General features: G+C 32.5%; 1 protein-coding gene across 1 annotated transcript; it reads right to left on the reverse strand.

Moving 5' to 3' along the window:
• Positions 1–635: 635 nt before the first annotated feature.
• Positions 636–23,739, reverse strand: LOC123720438 (ras-related protein Rap-2b). The gene is made up of 3 exons (XM_045677042.1): positions 23,614–23,739; positions 9,007–9,439; positions 636–1,129 (listed from the first exon to the last, which is right to left on the reverse strand). The coding sequence occupies exons 1-3, from the start codon at positions 23,700–23,702 to the stop codon at positions 806–808; spliced, it is 846 nt and encodes a 281-aa protein (XP_045532998.1). The 5' UTR covers positions 23,703–23,739; the 3' UTR covers positions 636–805.
• Positions 23,740–24,030: the final 291 nt, after the last annotated feature.

Below are 24,030 nucleotides of genomic sequence, written 5' to 3' on the forward strand. Positions count from 1 at the left end.
AAATACACCTTACAAGTAAAGTAATAATAATATTGAAAACCAGTTCTAAAATACATGGTGATAAAGTAATGGGTACTACATAAGCTGAGTTTTCTACTTTTAAATCAAAATTTAAAAAAATAACTAATACAATTTTTTTTTATATTAAGACCAGTTATTGTTTCTCCACAGACATCGAAAATTGAATTCGAGTCAATATAGATCTAAAATATATAGAGATGATTGTATTCATCATATTCATAATGACTTGGCAGCTACATTCAGAAGTTATTTTAGTGTATTTAAAATAAACTTTACTCAAAAAATATGATATTTTTCGAATAAGAATCCTTGTTATTTTGTATTGAAGTTGGAACTAGTAACTGTCCATTTGCACAGATTTTGGTGGATAGTAAAGAAAACGTTTTTACGTGAAGTTGAAGAAGAAAACTTAATTCGTCCGTAATTTTTTTACGGACTATCTTGCTTGGAAACCATAGTTGTTTAATTTAATTATATAAATACAAATCAAGAGATGTTTAATTAAATATTTTGCAAAAATATTAGACGTATTTATAATATAATAAATATAATATTTAACGTCCCATTATTTAATAAGCAATAATGAAAAAAACTCAAATCTTTAAGGAGCTTTGTACACAATACATAAGAATCTATATCTTAGCGAATAAAATTCTTACATTAGCATATATGTTTCATATTTTAAAAATAGAATTCACGCTATCAAGTAATCTCGGAAATGCATATTCATTCTCATAAAATCACAACATTTAGAAAGATTGTCTTCTACTTAATTAACTTACACTTAAGAAATTGAACAGGAATTGCGTTTGCTGTTTGCATTTCTTTCTCTAATCTGTTGAAGGTGCGCGAGCTGAGCGGGGGAAGGTACGTGGGGGGGATTAGAGGATGAGGGGCTGGCAGCGGAACCAGGCGGACCCTGGGGGCCAGTGGGCAATGATTGCCGCCGTCTTCGCCGGAGCGCAGGCGACAGGTTGTACTTCACCTTAGCCTGCACCAGTAGCTCTTTGAAGATCTGAGACACGTTCATATTATCCTTTGCCGATGCCTCCACAAAACCATTCTCCCAATCCACAGTTACAACGGATTCCGTTGTGTGAAAGTCAACCTGAAATTAAAATAATATTATAGACACCGAAGCGAATTGGGGAAAACTTTTACTACTATTTCGTCTCTTTTTAACCAATTTTAATGAAAGGAGACAGAGTACTTTAGTTTGAACGATGTAATTAGACTTTATTAAAATTATAGTTATAGCATAGAAAAAGGCTATTACAAAAATTACATTATAAACAATAAGTAAAATGCTAATTAAAGTATCCGTTTGGCATATTCCGTAATAAATGAATTTATCGTTATACCGTAATTAAGGTCTAACGATTTATCACGTATAAATGTTCTTTAGGGTCGAATTCGGCCTGAAATCTGACAAGATAAACGTGACAAATGAAGGCCTGCGAACTTTCAGCATTAATTATGACATCTGTGTCTTGAAGTAAGTTACGAGTGATTTGTTCAGCTTCATTATACGCCTACTCAAGTCGAATGGAAGTTTATTTTTTTAATAAAATTATAGCTTTAGGCACGTGTTTGCAAAATGTCTAAGGGTCGGCGTCTTGTCTTAAATTCGGTTACAATATAATTGGAAATTTAACTGTGTTTATTTTACATCTTTATTAGATATAAGTAGTCACAATAATACTAATATTTTCAATGTCACCGGAATAAAACAAAATCAGCAAGTTTATAAATTTCCTATGAAATTTATAAACTTTCACACGATTCTAAACGAGAGATAAATTGTATTATTACACCCATATTTTAGGGGTTAGTTTGCTTATCGCTTACTATTACCGTGAGTTCGATAAGTTTATCAATTTGCGAAAATGTGGGCGTACAATTAAACAATTTATCTCTCGCTTAAAATCCTACGAAAGTATATAAATTGCCTTGGAAATTTATAAACTTGAAGATTTTGTTATATTACGGTGACATTTAGAAATGTTGACAATATACATAAACTGTATTTGTTATATAATCTGTTTTATTGTCACTCGATATCGTTCTTCTACTCTTCAGGCCTCTTCCAGCCTTTCCCAAAGTTCGCTATCCATGGATATCTGTCTCCATTCGCTGCCTGCTCACGCTTACATATTTTATATCCACCTACTTTTAAAATACCCTCTTTCCCTACTTGGCTCTTTCCATATAACTATTGTGTTCATCACATCAGCCCCTCTTTTATCTGTGCGTCTTGCTAGAAATCCCGCGCATCACTCCTTTTTTTAGAATAATTTAAGTAACTAATAATAAACGCAAATTTATAATATAAGTATCTAGAAATGTCAGGTATATAATACGTATAAATTTTCATTCATATCTGACAATATTTGATTTATCTCGATCTCGGCAACTTAATTTCTTTATCCATACAAAGGGAGTTACAGTTCGCCATAAGTTAGTTATTTGAACAAATGAAACCGACGAGACGAAGCGGCCGTGTGGAAGACACAAGGGACCGGATATTGGTAAGTCAGCACTACTATTATCCGCGCAGCCACAGTGCAAACTAGACTCGCTACATCCGTTTGCATTTCCTAACCCGATCACAAACAAAAGATATCTTCTGAATAACTTTTTATAAATGGATTTAATTAATATCTAATATATTGCTTTTTATAAATACATATATGGTTAACTAAGGCTATAAAAGAGAATCCGAATGATTAAAATCTTTTTTAAATTCATAAACTATAAGCTTAGAATGAAAGCGCCGCTATTTTGAGGACATTTTGCTGCGTATGAAGGATTATTTTAAAAACGCCAGACTTGGAGACGCTACGACGTTTTACGTCCGATCAGTCAGAATCTATTGTGATTGTGAATACAATAAGGTGTCACAATAAAACTTAATATCAAAAAATTGTCGGCCATGATGCAAGGAAGGTAAAACAGGACCGTAGCCATGGAGTACATGGTCTCTGTCTACTCTTTCAGGAAAGTAACAAAACGTTTTGTATGAAAAGTAACAAAAATAGGTGTCAAAAAGCAGAAAATATACGATTGGACGTGGATTCTCATGACCAAGTCAAGCAACCCAAAGAACCTTACGCGTTCAAAAATATTGACATACGTAAGTAACAATATTTATTTCAATGTATTATTTAAGTCAAACCAAATATTAACTACAAATTCATGTACACACGATGTCCACAACAAAGCCTCATCAATTTTTTGTCTAAACACAACACTTTCTATATTTCTATTTTGTCGCCATACCGAATTAAATAATTTAATTTCAGCTTTGTGTAATAAGACTAATTAATGATGTTATAAAAATGTCTACGGAGCATTATTATGAGTATTCTTTTTCCTTTTCATAAACTTTGAAATCTCTCCTATTCTTCGTTATTCAAGTTGATGCTTGACAACAATGTAATAGTCATTTAAAATCCATTATCTATTATGAAGGCCACAATAGAACAGAGACAATACATGTAAAATGTTTTAGAGATTACATTAACTAACATTTTACTTATAATATACTTTCACACACACTTACACACAGCCACAACCACTCATACTTCAGTCTTCTTTTGTTTTACGCTAGTTTAGTTATAGAATGTAGTAAAGTCTTTGTATATTTTCTTTCCGCGATGGAAGGCTGGTGACCTGTCACCACACACTTTAGTTTATTATAAGTATAAGATGATGAATAGTTGCAGTATGTAAACCTGTAAAGTGAATAATTTTAATTTGTATATTTCTTAGTTTTTTCAATTTATAATTTTCTTATGCACTCTTAGAAGCGGACTAGTGAATTTGCAGAGCCACGCCGCAGGACGTCAACTGATATGGCTATATTCTGACGGTAGTTTAATCTTCAACTGATCAAAATGCGTAAGAGGGGTATCATAAACTCTTGCTTTGAGATAACCTGATAAAAAAATCAGCTGGGATTAAGTTGGGAGATCTTTCAGATCAGAGAGTTGGGTAGCCACAATATGCCTCCAAAACGGCTTATGATTTTTCCCAGAAACAACGCTTTTAGTGTGTCATGGACACCGTACCTGTGTGGGCTGTCGCCCCATCTTGCTGAGACCATACACCTGACTAGTCAATATCCTCTTCTTGCAGCTGAAGTACGAAAATTATGAATCGGTCATTTTCGAAGAAAAATATCCTGATATTTCTTCACCAATATTGCACAACATACCTGTAACTTTGGGGCTGTGTAATGCTTTCTGATGTTTTTGTTTTGGATTGCCTGATGACCAGTTAAGGCAATTTTGACGATTGACGTACCCTTCGATAAGAAAGTGTGACTCCCAGTGTACATCCCATTTTTCTCTAACATCTTCTGACAGTAAATTTTAAAAACTGTAGTCTTCCGGTTTTGTTTTATTGGATTATTTGGAAGTAATCATAAGTTTAAGGCCTAAATTCGTTGAAGATTGGAGTCACGCTGGAGGCTCAAAGAGGCAGCATGTTTTCTAACTGATCACCGTGGATGCTCCGCGACCGCAGCGGCGACGCTGACGATGATTTCAATCGATCGCAAGGACTAATCACGGGCAAATTGAATGTTTTAGTAAATATCCTGTCGCTTTGAATTGTTCTATCCACGACTTAACTGACTGAATGCTGGGGGATTAAATGGCGGATTTCAATGCGATTACAAAACATGCGTTGTGCTTTACTCAACGAAAACGGGATACGTGCCAGACCACTACGACATAGCGATTTAAAAATCCACACTCGTCACCTACCGAACGGTACATTCCCCCACCTGCTAGCCCCGCGGTTTTCCAAGAAATTTGTGTTTAAAGTGTAAAATCGGCGCTAAGACACCCTTTATTATCGGTTCAAAGTAATTTTATTCTACAGTTTAGTTTACTTATATATATACATATTTATTTCTTTGACTTATACATTTACTACATTAATATAAAAACAGATAATATAATTCACAAAAATTATAAGAGATGCAACTTTATCGCTTACAAGCGATCTCTTCCAGGCAACATTAGTAAGGAAAAAACTAAAAAGGAAATATGATGCATTAAGTGCAAGAAGTGTATAACCAAATCATATTAAAAAAACAGTAAAGAATCACCGGTATTTATCTAAATTAAAACAATTGTTTGAATAAAATAAATTAAAAAGTAACAAGCTAATGTCAGGGATTCATGAATTGCGGTGAAATACAAAAATAATAAGAAATACAAGAATTAGAAAAGTCACGTTTGATATTGTTTGCGGACTCTCACTATTAAATTGCTGTTCACGATAATTAACTAAGTGCACTACACATTATAAATACATCGATTACGTGAAAGTGTTACTCGAAAATTTATGTGGCGTAGATCAATAATATTTGAAGACAACACACTCCTCTGGAGCACATAGAAGGTACGTTCCTACTCCTTCGATCGCTTAATCACATTCCACTAGAATATTAATCAAGTGCTGACACTGCTCACGTGGTTGTTTCAAATTTTATTACATTGACCAAATGAGTAATTCTTATGTGTGAATATAATATTCAGGTGTTCGTTTTTTAACAATAAATAGGATTTGATTATTGGTCTGTGTTATTAATTTCTCGTTTTGTTTTCTGACCATAATTACCTTAGAGAGCTCGAGATTGAGAAAATCCCACGATCGACCTCTGATCCTACCAGTAGCCCTGCGTCTATTACGTTGTCTCTTGATGCAGACATCCCATACCTATTTATATATTCACTTCCTATTTATTAGGGTTCAACTTTCATATATTTAGTTGTCTAGTGCAGCTTGCTAATAGATACACTACATATAGTAGTAACTATAGCTGGAAAGCTATACACTGGTCCTTCGAGCCGGATGAACCAGTTTTGTAATGCTCATAACCCTGTTGTGGCAGAACCAATCATCTGCTACCATCTTTGTTTCCAGCGTGTCTGGCTTTTAATGTTTTTTTTTTACTATCATAGGTGTACATTGTGTTACCTATATGAATAAGTGATTTTTGACTTGATTTGACTTAATAAATGACTTCGATTCACACACACACAATCACACAGTCATCAGATATATTTATTATTTTTCACTACCATCGTTATATACTACTGCGCTATTTATTATTAAATAAGTTATTACGTAATTGGCTAACCTAACAACATCATTTAGTCACCATATCTATACTAATTATCTTTTATTTTAAATAAATAAATTAAGGCTTCTAGTTTTATCCAGGCCGAAGTTGTGAGGCCCGGCGTGGCCCGGCGGTGAAATGGCCTGACTGTTTCTAGAAAAGGATGTTACGGACGTGCTGGTTTTTAGCTCGACCTAGTGGGGCTTACCCCCAGGTAAATAGGTAAAATAAACGTATTAATACTTGTTCCTATGGTGAAGACAAAATTGCGAGGAAACTGGCATTCTTAAAAATCTCACAGTATCAATAAAAGAAGGCCTCATCTCCACCAACCTATAATGTTGCCACTGGATTATTATTATTCTTTAAAACAAACAAGCCCACATTTGCTTTGATACAATAATACTCTCGGGATCAAACTGTATAAAATTGTTTGTAAAAAGTGACTGTCGTTTATTAAAAAACGTGTTGGCGTCAACAAATCTTGCTTAATGCATTTCCATTTCGATAGAAAATTCAATTTATCCAATGAATGAACTGCATCAAATAACATAAATAACTGCGATTTAAAGCTTAGTCGGGATTGCGATGGAAAAAGCGATTAAGAAAATTCAATTTCAAATAGAAGTGTTAAAAAGTATTTAACGTTAGATACTCTTCCACTGTTAATTTTTAATTAAGCAAATTTTGAAGATAGTAGTCCTTATATAGTATTTCCTGTAGCTGCTGGAAATTTCCCTAAATTCTTCTTGCTGCAAGCAGTGGCGTGAGTAGTTGCAGGATCTGTAACCTATATATACATCTATCTATAATAAAATCTAAGCAAGTATTAAAAGCTTCTGGTATCTCTAGTAGACAGATTCTGTGGAACGGAAGTCTTGCTACAGCTTATGGAGTAACTGGGCCGGAATAATCTTATAGTATTTCTATTTTAATCTAATGCAATTATCCAAATATATCTACGTTTACATAAAAACAAATACACACCTCTTACACAAACAAAATCGTATATAATATATCATAATTTTTATAGTTAGTTTTAAATTTATTTTACGTTAATATATATTATTATTATTGTTGATATTATAATAAGTTTTTAAGTTACACTTACTAACAAAAAATTGTGTCATCTACTCTGTTTTAGAGTCTTAAAGTGTATATAAGAACTATTAATTGTTTAATACATGAACTACTTAATGTTTTGTATTGATCCACACATATCTGAACCACAGAACAGCGTCGTGCGTGACCAGATCGGTTTCGCACAACATAGGCATGTCCCTAGTGTGGTTACTAGCGTCTGTATGATTAGTCACCATATCAATACATATCAACTCATACAGCTCACTTCCCTGTTGATAGTTATATATTATGTCTATATTTCATTTGTGTTCGCATTAATAAAAACGATGAAGGACTGGGTGTGGCCATAAACACCTTACGCAATGTTGCTTCTGAAATCTATAATGTACTTACACATTTCATTCACTCTCTCACTCACTCATTTAGTAACAAGCATGTTAAAAACAGTTGAAAAAACTAAAATAATTAAAAGATGTAATTAAATTAGATGTAGGTATATATATTTTTTATGGAAATTACTATTAAATTTGTTATGAAAGAGCTGCTATAACTATTTACATCACATACAAAACAATACACAGAAATACAACACAAAATATATATAGTAATTGATTAAAATGTTTACAAAAAAGTATTATTTGTTACAGTGTAGAAACTGACATAAAGCAAACCTTTTGTCAATTCACTAAACGGACAATTAAAAACGTCTGTTAATCTATAATAATATCCTTTATTTACAAAAGACAATTATGATAGGTTAGAAATTTACGTAATTTTGAACAGACGTGTTAATCTATGCGGTTCATTAATTATATACAATTTGTCAACAAATGTGTCAGAACTTTTGCAGAGCTTAGTTTTGGTACGCATCGTAACGGCGGTCGATGTCGTCTACTAACATCCATCCGACAGCCTGAGGGACTGCCGAATTATTTTCCTTTCCACATAACAACTTTATCTGATACATGGTATATTCCGCGCACTATGAGTTAGTTGTAGCAACAGAACCTATTATGAATAAAGTTGTATACAGTACATTCTATACAGTTGCCTGATGATTTTCTGTACCTGCTGCAGCATCACCCTGTACTTCCTTATATGAGAAGCCCAGACAGCGCAAGGTCTCTCACTAATAAATACAAGGCATCAATATTCACTCGGTGTATACCAAAATGAATCTTTGCATAAAATTTTTGCATTTAAAGATAAAAATCTTGGAAAAGGTGTTTCGCGAGTTCTTGTAAGTTTTTAAAATATTTTACCGGAAGAAATATCGTTTTAGCTATTGAGTATATATAAATATTTTATATATGCTCGCACGATTTTGAATGTAGAATATCGCAAATATAAAAAGGTATTAATAACAATCTACGCGGCTTAGTTTTGTTTCGCTTCTAAATAGAATTTAATTTTTATTTATTATAAGAGACAATCATGAACAATTAAACGAACTAATGACAAACACAGAATACGTGTTTGTGTTTTATTAAGAAGAGAGAGGAGGTTCTTAGTTAGATTTGAATTAAATAATTATGTATTTACGCTTTCTATTACGTAAGTGTAAATATACGTCCACAAATTTTACAGAAACAACTAATATTGTGATGGCCTTTTTGTTTAAATCAAATTAGGGAACAGTATTAGTTAATAACCTTAGTTTACATTTTCACTTCACAGGTTAAAGTTTTTAAGTACGTTTGCTAATTACTGAGCACTGACCTTTTACAATTCTATACATTACAAATTATCTTAACCTATAAACTGACCTGTCTCTCACCAGACTCAGCCATATCCACCTTATTCCCGACCACAACGATCGGAACAGCCGTACTTTCCTTCGTCTCGTGTATCTGGTCTCTCAAAGCCCGAACTTCAGCGAAACTATCCAAATCAGTTATGTCATAGACTAGAATGAAAGCATCCGCCGATTGCATGGACAGGGCGCGCATAGCTGGAAACTCGTACGCCCCAGATGTGTCCAAAATGTCTAAAGTTAGTCTAACTCCCGCCACGTTGAAGTCGCCATGATGCATTTCCTCAATTGTCCTTTTGTATTTGGGCGAAAATGTCCCATACAGGAACTGGGATATCAGAGACGATTTTCCAACTTTCGCTGCTCCTAAGACGACGATCTTGTGCCGGACAGCGTTGTTTGTTAAGTTACTATTACTGCCTGATGTGTGTTCCACTTTTTCTGGTCTGTAAAAAATAATAACAGTTTTATGTATGTTTTTATGAATAGTATTTAGATGTTTAAAGTCCGCCATAGATCTTAACATACAATTATTTTTTGAAGTTAAATAGCACGGTCGTGTAATTAATTTTAATCCACTAGAGAGAAGATCATAACCGTAATTAATGTAGTGGCTAACTATCAACCCTGAGGTCGTGGGTTCAAACTAATCAATAGCGGATCTAGAGGTCATTCAGTTAAAGTTAGTTATAGAACCTAAAATCATATATCTTTTCATGATTTACTTATTTCTGACAAGAATCCCAGGGTCGCTCATTACCCTCGCCATTTTCCCTTCATTTCAGCAAATAATAGTTTAGAACTTAGGAATAAAAATTGTCGTTCCACAATTGAGCGCTTTTAAGGCGGTTTTTGCCAGCACTATGTGGAACCAGCTGTCCACAGAAATACTTCGGAACTCCCGAAAAGAGCGTATATACTTATTATTAAAGGCAACAGCTCTCTGGAATTTAGAGTGGCCATGGGTGGCTATATCACATAACATTACATATATTAAAATACACAATTCTGTACGGCTGTGGGAAAATCTATTAATTTCAGTAAAATTCAAAGTTAGTATTCTTTACCAAGAAGAAATGAGTTTAATTGTAACAATTCGTTAACATTCTGTTTTCTTTAAATGTTGAAGTTCTCAAGTGAGCTTTTAGCTGAAAGTTCCTGGAAAAATAAAAGTTATTCTAAGTTGGCTTGTTGCCTGCATGTCTGGGAAATGGAAACTAACGGTAAGATTCGCAACATCCTCTCCGTGAAAGTGAACCTTCATTAAAACAATTACCAATAAAATATGCGCTCGGTACTTTAAACATATTCATTTCTTGTCTGTATATTCTAATATCTAATAAGCTAACATCAGATGACCCAAAAATCGACGGCATTCGTCAAAGGCATAGTAGATTACCTATTAAGAAAATAAAATGATCACGAAACATGAGGCCAAAACCTAGCGTTTGTAGTGCAATTGGTTTTTTTACATAGTGGATTATAGAATCTATATAAATATAGAATTACATAGTTGCTATACGGTACGGTCAAAGTCAAGCACTATTGTGCTTACCGTTTTAAATCTTTCGTAAAATTACCGTAAGACTTAAAATAAATATTGACGTTATTCATTCAAAACTTGTCTATTCAAATTAATTAAAACATAATTTTGAATGAAAATATAATTAGACTATAAAAATTAAGGTTAATTATGCCGTAAATCTTTCTTTCTGTAATTTTTAGACATAGTCATGCTAATTTAAATCATTGTAACAACAGTGAGTACAATTTACAGGATAAACAGATGAAAGTGAGAATGCCTCAGTTGAATTGAAGAATATTAGTATTTTTATTATATTAAATATAATAAAGATGTACTTTGGATTTCAATGTGACAAAAATATAATTGAAGCTGTCAGAAGGTTGTTAAAACATAGGACCGGTTGTTATAACGTTTAATAATCATGAGTTTCAAGTTACACATTCAGAAAAACAAGTCTCGTCTAGAAAATACTCAGTACTACATTAAGGAGGATTATCCGATTGAAGTCCTTAACACGCGGAAGGAACTCCAGTTACAGAAAAGCTATACTGCTTTAATAAGATGCGATAAAGTTACAGTATTTATCCCCCGATCTTCTCGAATCCAGTTAAGAATATTCTCAGGATTACCAGAGTTACTGCATCCTAGTAGCCAGAAAGAGAAACACGCAAAAAAGCAGACATCCACAACAAACAAGTTTACCAAGTTAAAAAATTACGTTATCCAAAAACCAAAGTTAATTAAACTGTAACGTCTAAGAAATGATTACATTAGTCACACCTGCACCCTTTTGTAAAAAAATATTGTACATTATTGTTAGCAACTAATATTTTTATTTTATATAACTTATTTTGAAATAGTTTTTTTATCACGTTGTACATTACTAAGTTACTCTGAAATGTCTCACTAAGTGAATGTAATTGTTTGAGATATTAGGTATCTTTGAATCGAACCGATTGTAGTATGCGTTCAATGTTCATGTGTGTATGTGTAGTTTGTTATGGATAAACTGGAATCTCAATAGCTATAACTTAAGAGGCTCCCCAAATCTAACAATTATATAGTACATATACCTACTAATAACAAATAAAGACATTTTATTTATTTAAAAAATAAATTTGAACAATCTGTTGCTACAATTAAAATTCATGAATTAATTTGTAATGAAAATTAATTTGGTGTATCGGAAAATGAAACGCTTTTTAAAAAGGGGGTACTGGCCCAGTGGTTTAAGCATGCAAATCTCAATTGTTTTCAATACGTCGAGCGTTTGAGTCACGGATGTAAATGTAAAATTAGAAGCATTTAGTGTGTATTTCTTTTTTATTGACCTATATGAATAAATGATTTTTGACTTTGACTTCACTTAAAGTAAAGGGAAATCAATACCTGGAACATTCGCCTACATTCTAAATCAGTAAATTAGTAGATTTTCTCAAATTCCATTAAATCAGCTGGTTACACAAATCTTAACATACAGAAGTTCACTAATTATCAAATAGACCCATTTAATTAGCTAGCTAGCTACCTTTTTGCTGAAAATTAAATCCTTGAACGCGACCCACGTAGACTTAATGTCTACATTATTTTAGGGAATATAATAAGGATTAGGAAATTATGGAAAGTAGGTTTTTGTTTGAGTATATGAGTTATATTCTTTTATGCGTAAATAAAAGCGTTGATAAAATTATTTTAAAAGACAATGGTTTTATTTAAAATACTAGCTGCCCCCGAGCACTTTGTTTCTCCTTAAGGTGATTGTAGAGTTGTCTGGAAGAAATCGCTTGTTAGCGATAAGGCCGCCTGTTGCCTAATGACTGATGTAACCTACTTACTTACTTTTTGTTTGTATAATTATGTATATTATGGTAACAAAGTATAAATAAATAAATAAATTGTACTTAGCCTATCTTTTTAGTACATACCAACATGGACATTTTGCTATGCAACTCCTGTGACTGTTCGGTTCGGAAAACTTGTTAAGTTTTTCTGTGAATTTTTCTCTATATAAACCTCAGAGTTCAAGTCATAGGTTTTTAATATACAAATACAAAATAGGGGTTGATTGTAGATAAAAACAAAAAAAAATTGTCTAAAAATATAAAATTAAATTTAGGGGTGGGGCGGGGCACTCGTAACTTTTAGGGGGGGTGAAAGATAGATGATGTCCGATTGGCAGACCTAACCAATGGGATAAACTCGTCCAAAATGGCTCGACCGATTTTTGTGAAATTTGATATCATGATATCAGTTAGGTCTGCGAATGGGACATCATCTATTTTTATCCCCCTAAATCTTAAGAGTGGGAAACTCCCACCCCTAAATTTTATTTTTTGACAATTTTTTTGTATTTTTTTTAAGATACAGCATACAAAAATACATATAACCCTTAATGTTCACCCCTCTACGATCAACCCCTATTTTTAATTTGTTAATTAAAAACTTATGACTTGAACTTTGAGGTATGTATAGAGAAAAATTCACAAAAAAGTCTAATAAATTTTCATTCCGGAAAACCGAACAGTCTCTGGGGTAGTATAGCAAAATATTCCATGTTGGTATGTACTAAATAGGTAGGCTAAGTAAAATCACATTAAGGAGAAACGAGGTTCGCAGCTAGTGTTCTAACTTAATTGACGTGTACCAGTGTGTGCAAAATTAGTGATGTCATATTTCCTTGTATAAATATATGCATACAGGTTGTTTTAGAACTAATAAATAAATACTTTCTCTTTAGTTTCATTTTCCCTGTGGCAGTATTGCATTACTTATACACCGAGGTAGGAAAGCTCTGGGGTCACCGGTACTGTCTACCAGACCTTTAATTAGCTCCTGTTCACTTAAACTTTACGGTCCAAGTGTCTCTGTTCCAAATAGAATACGAATATAATAAAAATGTTAGTGTAACCTTTAAAATCATTGTACTTTATTACGCTGTTATCAGATGCCCGCTGTGGTGTCGCCGGCTTATCAGCACAATCACCGATCAATACAAACCTCACCTGTCACATGTTACCTCGTCATACATAAGTTACAGATATTACAAAAAGTTATGCCCCTTACTTCATCAGTTTTGGTACCACGAAAACCCAGAGTTTGTATATCAGCGATATTGGATGATATATGGAACATTTGGATCAGGAACGTGAAGGACGTGTGCTCTTTCTCCTAAAGGGAGAAAGCCACTAGCATAACCACTGATTAACCCGTGGCACCAATAGCCGATGCTCAGAAGTTGTGTATATCGTTAGCAGTCGAAAATACTTTGTTAGCGCATTTCAGGGTGATATCGTTCTCTTTCTAGCAGTAGATTCTAGGTGTAAAAACTATACAATATAAATCAAAATTCCATGAAAAACGTGTTTATTAGTTTAGAGAACCGGCGAAGTAGTTAAACTGTAACAGTGATTAAGCTTACAAATTCAAAATCATTTATTCGTTTAGGTAACACAATATACATTTATGAACTTCAATAAAGAAATACATATGAAATGCTAAATGCTTCTGATTTCACATTTACTGCCAGTTTTCAAATCAAGTGCGATGAATGGACGAGAAGAACTGGCAATAAATGGCCACTCTTCAATCGCCAAGTTTTTTTTAAACACCGTTTGTAAGAAGCTGCAACCATTACACCATGTTCCACATAACATCTTAAGTAATTAATAATAAAAAATACTATACACATATACTTGATTGACTGAGTGAGGTTAAACTCAACGTATGGTAAACGTGATTCTTGTCAATATTTTTTATGAAAGCGAAAGCAAATGTTATTAATTAGAATTGAAACTTATTAATTAGAATTTAAAACTATCCAAGTTAATCAGAGCCTCGGCAGAGTGCCTAGTTTCGTAATAAATTACATAAATGTTTTTCAAACGCCTTTAAAATAGAGACGAGCATAAAATAATGCAATGCAGAATTCACGAAAAAATATGAAAAATAATTGAGAATCATACACATGGTCACTCCTGACTTTATAATATCAACAGATCCCAAAACTTTTCCAATAACCGTAAATGTATTCTTAGACCTAAAACAATGTATAAATTCATAATTTGTCACAGCGAATTTTGTTTGCTTTCACAGAAAGGGTGATACATTTCGACTCCATTAACTTTAAAATTATCCAATTTAACTTACGAAGGTTCTAAAATAGGGATTAAATAAAGTATCATTCTAAATACACAGAACGCTTATAAACTCGTGTTGTAATTATAAGGCTGATCAGTCTGTATCTATCAATCCTGGTGCTATTTTATAATTTGTTGATTTTTTTAAATTATAGATGACATAAAATAAATAAATAGAAAATAAAAACAAATTTGGACTCTGTGACCTTTGACACTGGCAGCATTTCCTCGCTGTATTCGAAATATATATGCATATTCGTTAAGCAAAGAAAGCTCTCACCAAACCTTAATATATAACCAAACATTGTGGTATATGCATTAACATCTAATCCAGGAAGGCCAAAAGCATAGGCATATTATATTAAAGTAGATTTTTTGTAAGTAATCTCAAATATATTGGACAAAAAATTGACAGAGAAATATTATATAAATATTGTATAAGTTTTATTTGAGTGGCAACACCACACAATATCATAGGCAGGTTGTAAATTGTCAATGTGTCAAAGTCAATTTGTCAGTAGTGCGTTGAATCGATCGTTGAGTTCTTTCGTATCTAGTGTCGTCGTATGGCTATAGTGATAACTATCTCTATGTAGCTAATATTAATCGCTTCGACTTAACACAAGTATACGCTCCGTATATTTAACTACACGTTCAGGTTGCTATTGGGTTTGCCGAGTTTCTGCAGTACGTCATGTATTGACTGGCTTAATGTCATCATTCGAAAAAGGGTGACAAGGGCATAGCCAATGGTATCCTAAATGTGTTAGTCACGTTAAACACATTTTGAATATATGAATATATGAATATGGTATGCTGTCCAGCTCTCTGTAAGAGTTTCTTGTTTTGTTTACTAAATAATACTAACATAGCGACTAAGACCGGTCGAAAACTACATACATATATATAACTGTATAAATAATTATTATTATTAAAGTGATTAAACCACTGGGCAAAAATTAATTGTAGAATTCGTGTTCAATTACATTATATATTACTTTTCATTCATCAATCTAAAGTCATTTAACATAAAAGCCTCATAAATAAAAGCCTTTTTATTCTAATTGGAGTGGTCAATAGGCCAAATTTTTTAAAGCTCAATTGAAAAGCTTCAGAATTCCGCTAAAAGGATCAAAAAAAGATTTTTAAAAGTTTAGAAGAAATTGAAATAATTATCGTCTTAGGTCTTATTGCGAAACTCTTGAGGAAATAATTTACAATTCTTTATTATATTTTTTTAACCGCGAGTTAGCTGCACTTTAGATAAATTCAAGTAGGTAAAACGTAAAAATATATTTAACTATGTAATAAAAATGTGTAAAATAATTGCTACAGTGACATTCATTAATTCAACATTACAACTTACCGACTTAAACGTAAACGAATAAAGAAACATGACAGACACATTATGTCCTTAAATTGTTTCACTGATAAGATTTTTTTATGAGTAACAACTAAAAGAAATCAATAATAGGAACAAAAATAACACAGCATTTTTGTAGTACATACATAACACAAAATAATTACAACAAGGATCTTATAGCGGCGCTTATAAGCAATGGTGGGAACAAGAAAACATCAACTTTGAAGAAATGAGTGTTATAGGAATTACACCTATGTTTTTTTTTATATACACCAGATGTAAAGTGATACCGCCGCCCATGAACACTCAATTCCAGAGTGCTTATGAGTGCGTTGCCGGCCTTTTAAGAATTGGTACGCTTCTTAATTGAAAGACCTAACGGCAAGTTGTTGCCTAACGGAAATACTACAGTAAAAATACGCTCAGTTGTGTAACGACGAAGTCGAGGTGATACGGGTGGAATTTCGTATTCTGCCTCGACGTCCGATGATAAAACTCAGGAGGTATACGAAAAACTCCTCTGAACACTCTCTCTCTCTCTCACTCTCATAAAAGTAAAAGATGCAGAGCGTTAGAACGCCAAGGGCGTTTCGTAGAGATGTGGGGTCACGTCAAGCTGCACCTGAATATATGGCATAGCAAAAAGCATAAATGTTTTTCCAAATACATTATAAGCCATGTAAATAAATATTCAAGACAGATTAGATATTTTGTTCCAATAAAAGTACCCATAAGTCAATATCGCCCTCTCACTCTCTCTCTCTCACTAAACTATAAATAAAAAATATATCAATGGCGCTACAATGTTTTTAGGTCTGGGCCTCAGATTTCTGTATCTGTTTCATGATAAATTGTTAATTTAATAGGCAAGTAGGTGATTAGTGTTCTGTGCCTGACACACGCCGTCGACTTATTGGGTCTAAGGCAAGCCGGTTTCCTCACGATGTTTTCCTTTAGCGTTCGAGCCCATGTTAAGCGCACATAGAAAGAAAGTTCATTGGACGGGGATCGAACCTACGACCTCAGGGATGAGACTCGCACACTGAAGCCACTAGGTTAACACTGCTTTTTGCTTTGGTTAAGCTTGTCACTAAGCTTAACAAGCCAAAAATTGCGGCAATAATTCATACGGAAGTTTAATAAAGAACCTAGTTTTTTTTTTTATATTTGTCAAGGTTAATATTTTAAAATGTTCAGTAGTTAATCCAAACCAATAAGTATATTGTTTCTTAATAAAATTGGCTACATTTATCATCAAATATATCATATTAATATGACGAACGAATCAAATTAAAACCAGTGATACAGGCCTGGCAGGTCCCATGCTAATGGAATACCTTAACAACTGTCGTTGGAACGAGCCGATTCAGAAATCTCAATGAAAACAATAAAATTTTACGACATTGCCCTTAAGTGAATTAAGTTGCCAATAATCTCCGAATATAATGTTATAGGTAATTCCGAGACAATTCGCAATAGAAAACGACTGTTACAATACAGAATTTACGATCGAGACGTTTTATTTATCAGTGGGCGGTCTCATATTTATTTTATTGGGCCATCGCAGGGCAATCGAAGATCGTCACGCACCATGGTTGTTCATCATGTTAAGTTTGCCAATCTTATTTAGAAATAATACAATAATTAGTTTGGCCCTGACAATTATCTATCCAAACAGGTTCTTTATAAAACTTCTGGGTCAATTATTAGCGATTTTTTTTTCAGTTCAGCTAAAACCCGAGACGGACGTATGGGACTTTTACTTTTATGTTTAATGTATTTGGGGGGGTCTTTCTGTCATAATACAGTTTTGAGAACACGGCCCGACGCCACATACAACAATATTATATAAATGGTGCACTAAACATAATATCATCAATTTAATTAGTATTTACAGCATTACCAACGTAAGATACTCATCTCTCATTTTGTATTGTCTCGAAAATGAAGAGCAGTATTAGCTTCAGCGTGCTGTCAACCCTGAGGTCGTGTACTTGAATCAGGGCTGGATTTATCAACTAGCGCATTTACTGTATACGGCGAAGCTAAACAACAGCGTACGACGTACTTTAGACCCAAACTTGGACGGCCTATGGCAGAAAGCTGATCACCTCCTTGCCTAATAAGATAAAAAAATTAACAAGAAACACATACAGAATCTGAGGAAAGTTTCACCACTGGTTATTTGACTTCAATCCAGGATACATTTAATAATAAGTAATGTAAAATACATTAAGACCATAAGTTCTAAAGTGGTTCTATTGAATTATAACAGGTAATTACGGTGGGCAGGATCCGGCTTAAATTAATATCATTATTAAAGGATAGAGGGTGACCAGAGATTTAATTTTAACTAGATACCAGACTTAGAGGCTTAAAAACCAATTATGAATTAAGACTTTTATGTTAAATGTGTTATTGTCTATGTTAATAAGATAATTGCATTTGTGTGTTTTAATATAATTAAGTTAGAACTATTTTACGTTAAATATGTTAGAGCAATTTGTGGAACGAATTATGTTGAACCTTTGTTTAAGAAGACCAAATTATATTTTATCCCTTCCCTGTATGTATATTTTAGAAATGTTCTGTTGTTCAAAAATACATAAATATTTTTAAGTCAACGGGAATGGACTGTCGAAGTAGACATGGGGAGAAACTGGCTGTGCCTGGAATTGTATATTAAAACCGCGTTTTGTATGACATTCAAGGTTTATAATAACTTAGCAAAACATTAAAATATCTTCGTACTAGAGTTTTTGGAAAAAAATAATATTCTATAAATTATTCTTTGCGTGAAATATTGTAATTAATATTAATTTGATAACGTAACAATATTTTTTAATAATGTGATATTTTATCACTAGAAATAATATAGAATTTACTACCACGATGTGACTCATAATGGGTGTAACTTCTATGTAACATTCCTTTTTAAACAAATTACAATGTTATATGTGGCAGAATATACGAACTTAAGATTTTACCACCCTAACGTTTTTGCACCATATTCTTGCAAATAAATTATTATTTTAAATCTGAAAACTAGTTAATAATATAAAAAACATCTTACTTATCTTATATTTTAAGGTAACGTGAACAAATGAAGAAATTTTCTTAGAAGAAATTAGAAAAAAATATTATATTATAACTTTTGAAATACTGACGTATTATGAATTGATGGATAATTGAACGGTCTTTAATTAATATATTTAATGACACAAACATAGAATATTTACAACATTTTTAATCTACATACATACACAGTAATAATAATAATTAAAAATTGATCAATGGGAAACTAAAACAAATTTAAGAAGTGTTATCCCTGTGGCAGTCCCGTACATGCTGGCAGCATTTTCTCACTGTATTGTGATACTTTTTCGTTTAGCAAAGAAAACACCTGCCTGCCAGACCTATACTCATCGTAACTATCTACCAGATGATCAAAATCTCTAATCTTTTCTGTAGTTATTTTGTCATTTAAATTTCTTATTAAAAAATAGTCTCCTTTTACACGCTTCAACGTTTAAGAAATGAAAAGTGAAATAAACAATTGAACTAGTATTTATACAGATGGATAACGGGTTAAGGATGGATAACATTTGATCGTTTATTAACCCTGACGAGTCGTAATGCTGACTCATCTTTGAAAACATTAATATCGGATGAATAGCCAATGATAAAGTGAACAAAAAGGGTGTGGCGGGCTTTCGCTTAAAAGCTTGCTTTTTATTCCGACTACATTATACGTTTACATTTTGACAAAAAAAGAAGCATTACTGTGGTACAGGGCGTTTTAGGCTAACACCCAGATTCTTAGCGCAGTACGACTTCTGTGTATCAAAAACGTATTGAAATGGGAGCTCGCTCAGTATTGCAATTTTGAGAGTAGCTCTTAAAAACGTTTGTTTTTAACTTAAAAAAAAAGATCAATTCATCTCTAGATTTTTAAAGCTTAAAATAAAGTTTGAGCTATGTTGGCTGTATACTGTGTATGGTTCTCATCCCTGAGGTCATAGGTTCTCATGGAAACCCAATTCATTGTTCTTATACTAAAGCAAACATAATATTTGTGACAGATGTTTCGTATAGTTTGCATAAATGCGCAAAATGTTACACGTTACTGTTTTTTATTCAAACAGATGTGTTAGTTAGATTAGTTTCAACAAATTTCAACTTTGAGCCATTAAAATGAAACATTATATAAAATGTTCTGTTACGGTAGTACTCTCAACCAGAGGTTGTGAATTCGATTCTCATCAACGTACGGACTTTCCTTTCTATGAACATGGAGATTTCTCCAGTTATATTTCTGTAGTGTGAAATTTATAATGATTTGTCACCTGTTTTAATAGTGGTGTTATAAAATTAAACTAAATAACTTTATTAAATACGTGTTACTAGTTTTTAAATTGTTAAAAAAACGGGTTTTCGTAAATATACATCTTCGAAACTCCTACAACGCGATTTTTTATAACACGCTCCGTTTCTACCGTGTTATACTAGTTTAATATCTTTTGTCAATACGCGAGTGGTATGCTATAGTATAAAACCTAAATATAATGTAAATTACAAAACAAAAGAACGTTATTTTAGTACCAAGCGCACAAATTATAAACAAGTTAAGTGAAATTTTCTTAATTTTCCTTTCATACGTACATTTTTCTGTAGAGACATAAACTTAAAAAGAGCTGTAATGAATCACTAAGCTTCGGTTATGGTGGAAAATATACAATTTTATACATTAAATATTATCCTGACCTAATTTCAAATGCTTCATGTGATTCAAAGCGTAACAAAAAAAAAACAGTTTGAGTTTGCGCGTAACGAATTCAGAATTTAGACAAATATTCAAATGTATTGTAATTGGATATATACTTACACAGAAATACGCTTTGCCCTTAATACATTTGTTCGCTTATTATACTTCGATTATGTAAATTCCCGCCAATTGAATTTCCACAGATACTATAAACGTGAGCAGAAAATATACGGGTTTTGAATCTGTTTAAATACTTTTTACACAGAAAAGATTTCATTCCTAAACATACATTATTTGTTCGGAAAAGGATATTGCCACATATAGGGTAAATGGTCTAGAGCTGTTGATACAAAAAAACAATTTTACTTTTGTTAAGGAAATTCTCTACGGCAAACTTTTGAAATTTCTATGTGTTTATGAAAAAAACATAACCATAAAACAATATCTAATCTATGGAAAAAATACCATTGTGTATTCCAAGGCTTAAGGCTTTCTAAGTCGACAGCCAGTAACATACATCTTCGTTTAATTAAATAGTTCCGAAAAAACATCGCCAATGAACTATGAACATGGAAATTATTAAGAAGACCAAAATCTAGTAACAATTAGAAACAGCACGCATTTTAAACTATAATAAAACCACACTATTGAATTTTTTTTGTCTTTTCTAAAATTGTACATCAATCGGAACAGAAACAAAACACATGCCAAATTCTGCTAAATAATTAAAACTATAATATGCTTATATACAGTAACATTCGTCCGGTCAATTTAGACATAAAAATAGTGGTCAAATAACAAAAATTCCCGTAGAACCAAATATCGGTGGAGAGCTGGTGTTTGCAAATGCAAATAAATTTTTTTGGAGCTACATAATAAGCAGTAAGAAAGCGTCCTTGCAATAAGTACTAATAAATCAACGTCTTCACCAACTAGAATTGTTGTGTTAGTTGCATGAAATTTTTATATTGCTGATTCAATTATGAAGACATCTGCGTAACTTTCAGCTTGTTTCAATGCAATAGTCGCAGCTGTTAATTTGTCACTTAACCTGGAAATACCGTACGAGCGACTGTTAAATGCACACATCGACAGAAAGTCGATTATCGCAACGCCGGGAATCGAACCTATCGAAACGATTACAATATTTTTTTGTTATTAGCAAATAAAAATACAATTTAAATAAATATAAATGATTCATAAAAAAAATATGTCGTATATATACATATTTTATGCTATATAGCCGTTAGTAACAATATTGTGTAGAGTTATAATCAATTATAAAATCATTTATACATTGGAATGCATACGACATGACTTGAACATCTGAAATTCCTGCCACGGGATTATTAGCCTTACATTAAATGACAACGTTAATTACATGCGGTTTCGCTATTGTAGCGTGAAATTATTTTAATCTGTCTTATAATTATATAGAAATATAAATATGATAAACATAAAAAATATCATTCACGCATTTCTAACTGTTAACAATGTTAAAATTGTATTTAACACAAAAATTGTCAGGCAGACGTCAATTTTAAATCTCGTACACAAACATCCGCCATTTTCTTTACAAAAGGTAACCCCTCTTATCGATGAATTCTGTTTTTCGGTGAAAATATTAAATACTGTTTATTTGGTGAGTGGCATTCATCGGTAGGGGGAACCTAGTATTACTCGGGGAGCTGTGTTTAAAGACATTGAATAATTTCAATATGTTTCTGAGGGTTAGATTAATATATAACAAGTATATATATATACTACACTAAGTATATAGAATTACACGAAAAATTATTCTTAAAGCCCCAAAAATACGACGGACGGAAGCTAGATTTAAAATAATAATAATAGTTCCTCTGTGGGTCTTAGATTTCTACATCTGTTTTATAGAAAACTTTTTTATTGTTATATACAAGATGTTAGAAAAGGGATAGCTGGGAAGGATTAGAAAATGTTGGCAGGGATGAGAGCCAAATGGTTGAATTCTGAGGAGCCTTTCACTCCGTTGGACTTCGTGTACTAATGTTTAACATAGGGACACGGACTTAATATAATCGTAATTATGTATTACTCGAATACAGCCTTTTTTTTTGCTACATAGTATGTTTCTTATATAACTTAAAATCTTCAAGAGCTTTTTCATAAAGATTTGCCTTGAGAGATTTAAAAAGCAACATTAATATATTGTAATGTATATATTACTATAACCATGTTTTCCTGAAAAAATAGCGTCCACCGGTGTGCATTAAATCAATTTAAAGCTTGTGTTCATATTTTTATAATACCTTACACATGACAGCGTTAATTATAATGCAGTTATGCACCACTTGTTATTTAATTAATAATTTATGTATGTCAGTTTTATTTCACTATACCGATTTTATAAAACATTTTACAGTTGAATAGTCTGTAATATTTTGTCCAACCGCGATCGACAGGTTAATCATTATGCTATCTATAGAGATAAATATTATGTTTCATATTATCATGAAACAAAATGTCATTTTCATCGATTTTTCAACTGATCCTTTAGACCAGCTATAAAACAAAGATAGAAGATTGAATTTCCATTATTAATGTCGTAGCAAATTAAAATAATTGCATTTTAGTAAGTAAATGAATGCGTTCACTATCGTAAAATTGTTAAAAGAAACATGAAACTTATATAAATCAAATAAACTGTATATAAAGAATAATAAAATTAATTTCATACATTAAGAAAATACTAACATAAATTACTATTGCTACATCTTCTACGATCTTGCTACGCTGAAGATTAGAGAAGACGCTACGAGACGTAGACCCATAATGGTAATATAAAAAAATACCTCTGAGTTTTCCTTTCTTCGTCGGTGTCATCTTTCATGAAAGAAGGCTGTAAACTGAATCTACGGCGGAATTGATGGCGACCTTTCATCTTTGAAACAGTTAACACATACTAATAATTCGAATGTTTTTGTGTTGCAACGTACACACGTGCGCACTCCCGACCAGTCGAGCACTGAATGCCGCCTGTGGCTCGGATAGTAGCTCCCTGCTACGCAGTACTACGGTACGAAAAATTAAATCTAAATTTCAGCTACGATTACAGTCCTCCTTTATACTTAGTTAATTCGATAAAACGCTATGATACAATTAACAAAAAGCCATTTAGCAGCTACAACCCTGTTTAAACCCTATTTATAAATTGAAATAAAAGTCATTATATATATACAATATTAACTTAAGTGATATAAAGACATCAA

This window comes from Pieris brassicae, chromosome 2, assembly GCF_905147105.1.
Source record: "Pieris brassicae chromosome 2, ilPieBrab1.1, whole genome shotgun sequence".
NCBI lineage: Eukaryota > Metazoa > Arthropoda > Insecta > Lepidoptera > Pieridae > Pieris > Pieris brassicae.

Coding starts and splice junctions, on each gene's coding strand:
- LOC123720438 (XM_045677042.1), bottom strand. CDS start 23,702: ATGAAAGGTCGCCATCAATTCCGCCGTAGATTCAGTTTACAGCCTTCT. Junction 9,440..23,613: donor GAAGAAAGGAAAACTCAGAG/GTATTTTTTTAT, acceptor TATTTTTTACAG/ACCAGAAAAAGTGGAACACA. Junction 1,130..9,006: donor CTGAGTCTGGTGAGAGACAG/GTCAGTTTATAG, acceptor TTTTAATTTCAG/GTTGACTTTCACACAACGGA.